This window comes from Mustela nigripes, chromosome 4 (genome assembly GCF_022355385.1).
Source record: "Mustela nigripes isolate SB6536 chromosome 4, MUSNIG.SB6536, whole genome shotgun sequence".
In the NCBI taxonomy this organism is placed as follows: Eukaryota; Metazoa; Chordata; class Mammalia; order Carnivora; family Mustelidae; genus Mustela; species Mustela nigripes.
The window spans coordinates 27,956,111-27,968,257 of NC_081560.1; the positions used below are offsets into that span (position 1 = coordinate 27,956,111).

Genomic DNA, 12,147 nt, shown 5'->3' on the forward strand with positions numbered 1-12,147 from the left:
GTAGAAAAAAGTTTGACTTTATCAAAAGATATTAGAATAGGTTTTAATAAATGGAGAGAATTCCCTTTTTATTGAAAAGAAATATAGTAAGTTGGAAACATCTATTTCCTTCTTGTTCTAACTGGTATCCTAACATCTCGTAAAGCCATGAGAATTCAGACGGTATAGTACAGCTCAGGAGATGGACTTTTAGGACAAATTTCAGCATCAAACCCCAGTTCTTATTATAATAGTTTTTATAATAATAGCATAAATATAATTTGACTTCTAAAGTAAATGAGTTCCAGATAGATGAAAAATTAAGGTAAAATGCCATTTAACATCGCTGTTAAATTTTAGACAACTTGAAGATTTAAACAGTAGAAGCATGTTGAAGAAATAAGGTTAATATTTATATAATCTTTGGTTAAGTAAAGACTCTTTAAGCAGGAAGTCAAAATCAGAAACTATAAATCAAAGTGCTAAAATACGGCTATCTAATATTTTAAAACTATATATATATTTTTAAAAGCCACGAGGAGAGTTAAATAGAAAGTAACCAGCTGTGACAATATTTCCCATATATGGTATCAGAAACGGTCCATGTCTTTATCTTTAGAGGTTCTTTTTTTTTTTTTAATCTTTTTTTTTTTAATCTCTCTCTACTAGAGAGAAAGAAGGCCTAATGTAATATATAAAGGGACAACTATAATAAAAGAGCAAGTCGTAAAAGAAATTCAGTTGACTAATAAAGAGAAAAGGCTCAGTCTCTGAAGTAATTTTTAAAAGTGCAGTTTAGAACCCTGTTCAATTCTGTGTGATTGGATTTATTATATTTATGAGTTTATATGTCTTTTTCCCTGCCAGTCTGAGGTCATCTAGAACAGGATCTGTTGTTTTGATAATTTTATCATTCTTATTTTTCTAATGCCTGCCCTTTCCCAATGCCTGTCACAGTTGGATGGATAAAAGGATGGAGAGATAGATAGATGAAATAATTTTTGAAGTTCCATATGCCCTGTTCTTCAGTGCTGGTCATAGACAAGGAATGTAGGTTGAAGTTGTAGCTTCTGTTATCATGTTTGCATTATACGTGCTCAATAACAATTTTGAACCAAGGGATTTGGATGACTTTTGATAACTATTGCACTGTTAATGACTTTCAACATACTTTGAAACCAATATGCTAGTAAGTTTTGAGAATCCTTTTAGGTCACAGTTCGAATCTAGTCCTATAGATACTCTTAGAAGCATGTCAGGTATGCAGGGCAAAGTTCAGAGGTTATATGTTACAGTATATATTCAAATTATTGTTGCCTATCAGCTATTAGAATGTCAATTCCAAGAGACTAGGGACATTGGTCGCTGACACTAGACTATGGTCTGACAAATTTAAAGTACTCAGTTTTTTGAAAGAAGAGGCCCAGATTGTTTTATGTTCTTCCCCTTCTCCCCCGCCACATTACATCACTCCTAGCCTTACATCACCTCCATAGGCATTATTTTAAGGAGCAGCAAATATGCCATTGTATGCCACAAAATTTATATAATCTTCCCTTCATCTTTGATAGTTCAGTTGCTTGCTTTTGCTTTTACGCATAATGCTGTACTGAATATGTTCCTGCTTATTTTTCCAGTACTTATGATTATTTTGCTAGGGCACATTCCTAGAAACAGCCTTACTGGATGAATAGACATGTACATATATTTTAGTGCATGATATGAATTTCCAGTACACTTAATTTAATAGCAAATACATAGTTAATGTCAGTTATTTCAGTCGGTGTGTGAACCACTCTGTTTTCATAGCCAGGAAGTCCTGCTGTCCTCATAAAGGTGCTTTGTAGATATTTTATTCTTTTGAAGATTTACATTGGAAGTCTGAATCCTCATAAATAATACATTCACAGAAGTAGAAAAAAGCAATGTATTTTGAGTCAAAGCAAATTGACAGCAAGGGTAATGTATTCTTTTATCACAGAATACAGAGAAAATAGTAGGAAGATAATGACTGGTATTAATTCCTGAAAGTGTTTAAACATGCCAATTAGGTAGAAAACAAGGAAATATCTTGGTGAATACCGAAAATATTCACCTGTTACCTTCTTCCCTCCTTCCTTGCCTTTTTGGGGGATGGGGTGGGAGGGAGGACTTTTGTTTTTAATTCATTTATTGTAGAATTCATAAGCATTTTCTAACTGTATATATCTTTTTACTTTTAGCTTTTATAAGAGAAATTATCAAGGGGCTATCAGTTTGTATTCTAGAATGTCAGGGTTTATAAGGACTATTAAATACCACTATACTTATATTTATGCACCCCTTTAAAACTGCACATTTTTGTCAAATATCATAAAAGTTTAGTCCTCTGGCTTTTACAGTTAGGATCTGCCGGGATCCTTGCGCCTTTGCTTCTCTCTGCCTGAAAGCATGTTTTTAAATGTTTCTCCCTTCTTTCACAGGAGCTGGCCATTAACATTGCTTGTCCTTGTCTCAGGAGGTCCCAGACCTCCTAGTCCCAGACCTAATAGGTCAACAAATTCTTGTGGCTTGCCTACTGAGGCTTGTGACAGTCCAGCAGTAGCCTGCCTTTGTTGGCATAGGTTTTCGGAATGGATATCCTGGATTGCTTTTCAAGTTCTAATTTACTTATATCTTCCTGGTAACTTCTAAGCTCTCTGTTTTCTAATAAATTCTTGGTATACTTGGAATATGTTGATTAGGTCCCTTGTGTGACTTCTCTAAGCATGTTTTGTACCTTATTACCATTCCTAGCACAATGTTCTCTAATTTTACACAAGTCTAATGGTAGAAATGTAACCATGGCCTTCAGTGATAAAAGATAGTGCATATTCAAAGGCCAGTGGTTACTATTAAATATTTTACATCACCAAATAGGATACCAAATGTTGACAAAAATATGAAAGGAAGTTATCAAAATCTCTATCTTGTTGGGAGATAGTACTTTTACCTTGCTAGATAAAGGAGATCTAAAAAGAAATTTAAGACAATTATCAATATAGAACCCAGAATCCTAGCTACTCTGGTGGTAGTGTGGGGGGGTTGGGCACAAAGAGGACGCTTCTGATATACTGGTTATGGTCTTCCTCTGAACCTGAGTAGTTCTGAGTAGTGGGAATGCTGATATTTATTCTTTAAACTGCCACTCATTTTGGACCCTTAATGTGTTATTTACATAATTAAATGTTTTTAGTGAGTAAACAAGCGATATCTAGTGAATAAAGATTTAGAGATGTCGGGGTGGAAAAATTTTCCTTCTAGTTTCCTTGGCTGGTCTAATAATTGACGTAAGACAGATTAACAGGAGAAAAACAAATTTAATTTGAATGTACATGAAATATGAGGCTCCAAGAAGTGACCAAAGCAAGCTGCTTTAATATTTCTTAGACAAACAATAAATTTATGAAGAATTGACAGAAGCTTGAGCTCTGGGGATGGTAAGTTAGTAAAGAAGTAATGAGGTTTGCTTATACAGTCTCTTTGGCCTTAAAGTCCCTGTTTCTGGTAATAAGGATGTTTTCTACCTTCCCATACGGATGGCTGGGGAAGGTACCTTTCATGGGGGAGATGTATTTCCTGGTTTTAGGGGCACAAAGAAAGAGTCAGACTCTCCTTACTGTACTCCCTGTGCTAAAATGGCATATATTGGAGTGGCCCGTCCAGAACTATCAAAGAATAGTTGTTGAAGATGTGTGTTCTTGAAGGATCTGAGATAGAAGGCAGTTTCCTGGGAGTTCACAGGATCATGAGTGAGCACAGTTCTTTACATACATATTAGTTTTCATTTGTCTTACTCTAATGGAACCGGCAGCACTTTTCCCTTCACGTGTTGTCCTTGCGCCAGGACCTCGCTAATCCTGTCTGTATTGTTCCAGTTTTAGTATCGGTGCTGCAGAAGAGAACACGCCTTTCCCTTCCTGTAAAGTGGCAGGGAGATGGGGTAAAAGATGAAACTCACTGCGTCCCCCAGTGATGGTTCGCGGGGTCGTCAGTATTTTTCTCTTTGGAGAACTGCGCCTTGATGTAGATGGGGAATTGCAAATAATCGTAGAATACAGTATAAGTACTTTTGAGGGATTTTGGCATTAGAGGAAAAAGCCAACAAAGGAATGCTTATGAAGAGAATTAGTTTAAAAGATGAGCAAATTCTGTGTAGACCTATTAGGCTGTGTGCACATGACGACGACAGATCTTTGATTTCAGTTGAAAGACAATGTCGCAAAGGATTGGTTTGCCATATTTAATCACATGGCTCCAAATAAAGATGAATATGTCCCGGGAATCTATTCCGGAGCTGTCACCTGGATGGCCTTGACCGTTCAAGGCTGTTCAAGGCTAAAGATCCCACACACTGAATTGAGAATTTTTCTCCCTTAATTCGAATCCATTTTCATTTATAGTCTTGTTTCAGCTCTACTTTATCTCAGACCATCTTAATTCTAAGAAATGGCAAAAATTCTTGGCTAAACCTTTTCTAGACATCTCAAATAAAAATTAAGCCTCTTTTCCATTTTAATTGAACCCCTCTTTTCCTTCTGGCACATGACTTTAATTTCAGGAGAACAAATTGCCTCTGGATACTAGTTTCCTCGGTCCCTGAAATGGCCTCTGCTTTACTATGCTCACATTATGCTGTTATCACTGCCACAGTAGGAGAGGAAGACGTCACAGTTACTCAATTTTTATTAGACTTTTCCCCATTTTTTTGTCTATCCCAAGCTTTCTGAATATGGTTTATAAAATAAAGTTCAAATAATGCCTTGAAAAGGGTAAATGTATTTTTTTAAAAAAACAATATAAGAAAATTTATATTTTTATATGGCAATTTATTTGTAGCGGGGCTCCTTATTTTGTTAAATCCCACTTTTGTGTGTTTTCCTCAATGGCATTTTCTTCCTGCTGTGCTGCATCGCATGTCTGCGATCTCAGAGTTAGGAGAAGTATTGATAAGATTTTTTAATATCAGGTGTGTGCCAGTTGTGTTTGTAAATACGCTAGGATGAATTGGTGTGTGGTAAAGCTGAGATGCTACTAATTAAAAGATAAGCCAAGAAAAATGTTATTTTGTTACGATGATTTGAAAAGCCAGATGTCGACAGACTAACTCCATGCCTGGGAGAGTGTATTGGGAAATTAACTGCAAAACGTTCATATTTTTATAATGCCTATTTCTTTCCTTTTGGTAGGAGCTTTTAAAAATCATATAACTTAATAGACTTTCCAAGAAGTGTTGGGGTAAAGTCTTCAGCATGCAAACAAAGGTTTCCGCGAAACCGTCTCCTATATAAACAAACTTTTAGTAATTTCCCCCAGGCATCTGTAATAATGGGGTTATAATTTATATTTGAATAAATAAGACATTTCAGTGGCTACATATCTTTACCTTAACCTAAATTCTCACTGCACACTGTCTTTTATACTCTAATGTGCTAATTTTTAGAACAGCTTTGAAATTATTATAAGCTGTAAAACTTACTGTTATTTTTCTTCTTGACTGTGCCATCTGTCAAAAACAAAAGCAAAGACAAAAATCTCATTGAGCTGCGAAAGATTCTGTATTGCTTTAATGGGACTTCTAAGGAGATACATCTGGCTGGAAAAAATATTAATGCTGCATCTTCAAGAAAATCTTTGTTCCTTTATTGCAGATGGGGAACTCAAGGTGATTTTACCACCACCCATCCTCGGCCTGTGGTCAAAGTAAAACTCTTCACGGAAAGCACTGGGGTCCTGGCCCTCGAAGATAAAGAGCTGGGAAGGGTGAGTTGTGCTCAACCCTGTGTGTTCAAGGTCACACAATTTTTACTTCTTTCGAGTCATAGTTAAAGTACACTGGTATGTAGTGTGTGAATTTTCTGTTCATAAACTGTGTAAAACAATGTATTTGTAGTTTTCCATGGTCCCAGATTACAGCTCCAATTTATTAAACATAATTGTCAATAATATAGAAAGTAGTGTGACAGGCTTTGGGTATGAAAATGTTGTATATGTAAGATCACAGTCGGAGACCCACTTTTCTTACCACGAACTGGTCAGTGGATGCGAAGGACAAGCCAACTTGTCCTTCTTGGTGAGAGAGAATTCTCATTTAAACATTTGTGTCGATGAGTTAAAAGCAGCATCTTGATATTTGGAATCCTCTGTTTGGGTCCGTTATGATCAGACTGATTACAGAATACCTAAGGCTACATCTCTTACCTCTCCTATTTTCCCTGTGAGGTCCTTTCCACACATCTTTTAACATTGAATTTTGTTTTTAAAGATTTTATTTATTTATTTGACAGAGAGGGACCACGAGAAAGCAGAGAGGCAGGCCAAGAGCAAGTTGGGGAAGCAGGCTCTCTGCTCAGCAGAGAGCCTGATGAGGGGCTTGATCCCAGGACCCTGAGATCATGACCTGAGCCAAAGGCAGAGGCTTAACCCACTGAGTCACCCAGGCGCTCCAAACATTGAATTTTTTATGCTGCATTCACTTCATACCTAGAATATATCCTCTAATGCCAGTATTTCTCTACTGTACTCAGCTTCTTCTGACAATTAAAAAAGCATTCAGATTAGGGTAGATTTGTGATCTTAACACCTTTCTGTGTGAAAGTTCATCTGCAGTCTCATTTATAAAGTAGATGGACTTCAGTGCGAAGGCTATGAAGTTATCTTCTGTAACATGGATCTCTTCTTACCTAGACCTGAAGAGTGAATTCATAGGTGTCTTCCAGAGGTTAAAGCCTTCGCAAATCTTCCTTGAAAATTTCTTGTGAAGACTGACAGCTTATGTAGTGCTAGATGTTGAAAGATACTGGGATCATTGGGTATATTGGAATTTTTTTCCCCTAAAGTTGTGACTATTCATTGCAAAACCTTCTCTTCTGCCTTCTTGAGATTATTTCCATTTCTAGGAATTTTGTGAATCTGTACCCACACTCTAGAGATTGAGTCAGTATTCACATTCTGGATTGTTTTTTGCTTCCTTGCTACGTGTATTTATTAAGACTTAGGAGCTAGGCCATACCATTCATTCATGTGCTTACATATTTGTGCACTGATCCATTCATCAGAAGTATACAGGTAGCATAATCTCACAGAAGAGCCCTGGATACTACCTTTGGTCTTACGGATTTATGAATCGGGATTTTTCATTTAAACTATTATTCCATCAATTTTACCCTATTTCCTTAAAAGCCGCCATTCTAACTCTAAAGCTCTAATGTAGTGCTTTAGACTTATTTTTTTAAAGATTTTATTTATTTATTTATTTGACAGACAGAGATCACAAGTAGGCAGAGAGAGAAGAGGAAGCAGGCTCCCCGCTGAGCAGAGAGCCGGATGCAGGGCTCAATCCCACAACCCCAGGATCATGACCTGAGCTGAAGGCAGAGGCTTTAACCCACTGAGCCACCCAGGCACCCCATGCTTTAGATATTTTTAATTCATTTCTCCACTGGCCATATATACGCAGGTTTTAAGTTAGCTATGTAAATGGTATGTTTTCCAGTTAGTTGTATGTCTGAGAAAAGCCTCATGCCCCTTTGCTCCCTTCATACAAGACCACTTTTCTTTCTGTGCCAGAGTTTCTGAACCCCAGGACTATTGATATTTTGAGCAGGAAAATGCTTTATTGCTAGGAGCTTTTCTAGCAGCATCTGTAACCTGCAGTCAGATGCCAGTAGTTCACCAAGTCCTAAGTCAAGATGGTCAAAATGTCTGCAGACATTGCCACACATCCGCTGGGACGTGCGCATCGTCACCCTACTTAGAAATCCATTGAACTATACTAATGATCTGAGTAGGTTCTGTGATGATAATTATCATTTATGTGTTAATGACTTCCAGTTTTTTATTTTTCTTTCTTCAGTGTTCGGATTTGTATATCCAGTCTGCATCCTTGGTATTTCTAGTGGCATTTAACAGTTATCTCAAACTAAATATTTCTAAAATAGAACTTACGATTAGCACCCCCATAAAGTTTTTCAGAGAGTTGGTTTTCAAGCCAGTGACCTTGACATAGAATATTCCTATCTATTTGCAAGTTCTGTCAGCTTTCCCTAAATTTATTCTGACTATATCCACGTCATAGTATCTCCTGTACCCTGATTCAGGACACCATCCTTCCTTGCTGGTAATAGTTTCCTCATTACTTCCCCATTTATCATCTTGTCCCCTCTGAGCTAGCTTTCACACTTCAGCTACTATTATCTATTTAAAATTCAAAGCAAATCACATCATTCTCCCTTAAAAGATTCCAGTCTTCTCATTTGTTTGGAATAAAAATCAGACTCCTCATCATAGTGTAGCATATCCAAGAATGGTTCTCAGGGTGGGACCCTGAATCCGCAACAGCAGCATCTGGAAAATTTTTCAAAATGCAGACTCTCAGGCCTCACACTGGCTCTGCGGCACCAGAAACTCTGAAGGCCGTGGGCTGCAGTCCGTTTATCAAGGCTTCCTGGTAATTTCACCAGCGTTGAAGTCCGTCACTGTACGTGCACTGATTTCTTCTTCTGATTTCATCCCCTGTCTCAGCCACCTTGCTTACCCTCATCTTTCCTTCAGACTCCGCGTTCTTTCTGTGTCTCAAACATACCTGATTCATTCCTGCTTTAAACTTGGGATTTGGGGACAGGTTATAGTCTGAGCCCATGCGCATACACAGAAGAAACTGGTGATCCTCTCTGGGTCATAGAGCTGCTAGTAATATTTGCTATATATTTAACTACTTTTATACTGGGAAGCAGGAATATTTTTTTTGGTTTTTTGCTTTTTTAATGTGAAGGAAAAGGGCTTACATGATCTGAAGTTTATAGTCTAAACTTTTAGAAATAGATATCTGGGGATCTGAGTTTTAAAGTGAAGTTTTCTGGGGCGCCTGGGTGGCTCAGTGGTTTGGGCTGCTGCCTTCGGCTCGGGTCATGATCTCAGGGTCCTGGGATCGAGCCCCGCATCAGGCTCCCTGCTCCGCAGGAAGCCTGCTTCTCTCTCTCTCTCTCTCTCTCTGCCTGCCTCTCTGCCTACTTGTGATCTCTGTCTGTCAAATAAATAAATAAAATCTTAAAAAAAATAAAAATAAAAATAAATAAAGTGAAGTTTTCTAATTAAAATTTTGCATAGCAGTTGCATTCAAAGAGGAGCAACACTGTCCATGAAATAGATCCCTACCAGAAGGAGATAGCGCCATTGTACAGCTGGTAAAATGGCTAAGGGAGAAGAAAGCTGACAATAACGAATGTGGACAAAGATGCAAAACAACAGAAACTTAATATCTGCTGGTAGAAGTGCAAAACTATACAGCCACTTCTTCGGGCATACAATTTGCCAGGTGTGGTTTTTATTTATTTATTTTTTTTAAGTGAAACATAGACACGCCGTATCAACCCAACAGTTGCCCTCTTAGGTATTTACACAAGGGTTTATTAGTAAATATCTCTAGGGGAATGTTTATAACAGCTTTATTCATAATCACTAAAATCTGGGAATCAGGGGCACCTCGGTGGCTCTGTCAGTTAAGCATCTGCCTTCGGCTCAGGTCATGATCCCAGGGTCCTGGAATCGAGCCCCGCATCAGGCTCCCTGCTCCATGGGAAGCCTGTTTGCTTCTTCCTCTCCCACTGCTTGTGTTCCCTCTCTTGCTGTGACACTCTCTGTCAAATAAATAAAATCTTTAAAAAAATAAGATAAAAACCGGGAGCAGTAAAGGTCCTTCAACAGAGGAATGGCTGAACAAACTGGGGTACGTGCATAAAATTCTATTCAGTGATAAAAAGAAATTAACTATTAAGTCATGCAACAAGATAGATGAAACTTTAATGCAAGAGAAAGAAATCAGACCCTTCGCCCCATTTAATCCTCTTTGAGAACGGTGGTGACATTTCTGGGTTGAGACAGAGAAGTGAGAATCCGATTAAGACCACTCAGCAAGTGGGAGAGTCGGTATTTGAACTCGGGTGTTTTGACCCCAAAGCCTATGTTCTAAATCATTAACTAGTACACCGGATGAGATGACGAAATTTGGCAGTATTGTACAAATTATGGTATGAGTGTGAGCCGATTTAATTTCATGGCTTAAAGCAGGGACGGGGTATTATTTAAGCTAATGTCATTTTATGCATCATCCTTTAATACATTTCATATCAATTTGTGCCATGGTTTGCATCTTATTACAGTACACTGGGGCTGCTCTTTAATGTAACGGTGCTTCTCAACTCTGTGTGTGCGTAAGAACCCCCCGTAGGGAGTGTGTGAAAGGACTCAACCTGTGAGCCCACACTTTTTTTTTTTTTTCAGTTGGTTTGGGGTGAGCCCAGACCAGGAGTATTTTAAGCACTTTCTCAGGAGACCGTATGTGCATGTAAGGTTGAGAAGCCCGGTGCCCACAGTATCACTGGGCAGCCAGGGTTGAGACCTAGTAAGTCACAGGGATAAGAAAAAACCTACTATAGCATATAGTTTTGCAAAATGGTGGTTTGAGTTTAAGTAGGCAATGGAAGGTTATATTCTTCGGCAAGTGCTTGTGATGCAGGTTTTGTTTGTAGAGGGCAGGTGCAAACACCTATTTATGGAAATGGAGGTGGCATATGGAGATTTTTCATCTGAATTGGTGGCCAACCCTCCACCGGGTGCCTTAGGGAAAACCTGGAGGCAGAAGAACAAATTTTTCATATTATGAGCTTGGGCTAGCAGGCACATAGTTGACCAGTCAAGCACCCAAAATTATATAGCTCACCAGTGATTCTGTAATAGTGCTGGGTGGTGGCAGGTGGCAGCTACACTTGTGAGCAGAGCATAAGGTATCAACTTGTCAGATCAGTAACATTGTGTCAACTATGTTCAAATAAAAGAAATTCAAAGATGATTTTGTTCCTAAAACTTCAAAAGTGAGGCTTACTTAGCATAGCCATAGAAAAATCTAAATAACTATGTCACAGGACATCTCTTTGTAGACAGCAAGTTTTCCACTGAGTCTCTCAGAAGGAGTTCTTGTACTCCTTAGTAACTTTTAAACTTGCTGAAAGATGTTCTTGAATACAAAATAAACTTTTATTTACTTTTTTCCATATTTAAAGATTTATTTGAGAGAGAGCGAGCCCAGAAGCAGAGGGAGAGGAAGAGAGAATCCTCAAGCACACTCCCTGCTGAGTGTGGATTCTGATGCAGGGCTCGATCCCAGGGCCCTGAGAGTATGACGAGCTGAATTAAGAGTTGAAGGCTTAATGGACCGAGCCACCTGGGCACCCCCAAAATGAATTTTTAAAAGTTGACACCCAAGTAACTTTTTAGTTTTAGAAGCATCGCTCTTAAGACATTCTCACTGTTGTTAGAAAAAGCCTAGTGTCTATTCATTCGCTTTGAGTTGACAGCCTTATTCCTACATCTTCAGGACACACGGGAGAGTGCTGGTCCTCCTGCCTCTCTGAGGATGGAGGTTCCTGCAAATCAGAGAATCTGTTTTCCTTTGCGACACCGTGGAGCCAGAGCATCTTTCTTCCAACTTGATTAGACAATATTTTAAGATCGCAAAAGACTTAACAGTTTGCTTACCTCTTAGATACACGTTTTGAGAGTAGTCCTATTCTTGAAATTAAGGTTTTTGAGTATTTCTCTCACTTTTTCTGTTTGAATATCTGTACTTCCATGTAACTTTTCTTGAGATGTTCATCCCTGATAATTCACAGTGACAGTCACCATGCTTGATTCACAAATACAAATACTATATGGAAACAGCAGCTGGCCGTTAATTTCAGATGCATTAGAATTGCTTAATTGATTAGTCCATTAAAATGAACTATTACCTTTCAAGCAGCTTGTAATGGCTTAGTGTAGCAAGTAAAAATTAACTTATATATTTGCCTTCTTTGCGGAGTTGTTTCTTCTGTTTGCTTTATGAAGCATCAAAGGAGATGTATCTGAAGAGTGATCAGAAAATGCACAATTTTTGTTTTTGAAACTTGACAAGAAAGAAGTGACACAGTGGTGTGTTAAAAGATCTATCTTCTTGGAAGAGAAATAGTGTCAGTTAACCAATTAATCGGTCAATCTAATATTCTCTCTTGTCCCTCTAGTTTTTCTGGAGTATATCCTTTTCTGTTATTCTCATTCGTACAGCTTTGGGTGAGTTGAATTCTCTAAGTTCTTCATTAATGTTAAAACTTTTAG

At 38.2% G+C, this 12,147-nt stretch overlaps 1 protein-coding gene and 1 non-coding gene across 11 annotated transcripts in view; one reads left to right on the top strand and one right to left on the bottom strand.

Annotated features, from left to right (window-relative positions):
* CADPS2 (calcium dependent secretion activator 2) overlaps positions 1 to 12,147 on the top strand; it is a 528,014-nt gene that overhangs the window by 267,107 nt on the left and 248,760 nt on the right. For all 10 annotated transcript variants that reach the window (XM_059396493.1, XM_059396490.1, XM_059396492.1 and 7 more), the window contains one exon: positions 5,649 to 5,760. In XM_059396493.1, the coding sequence (XP_059252476.1) occupies positions 5,649 to 5,760 (112 nt within the window). The remainder of the gene's footprint in view (positions 1 to 5,648; positions 5,761 to 12,147) is intronic.
* On the bottom strand, positions 3,799 to 3,905 carry LOC132017059 (U6 spliceosomal RNA). The gene has a single exon (XR_009404139.1). It is a non-coding gene; the product is annotated as a U6 spliceosomal RNA (small nuclear RNA).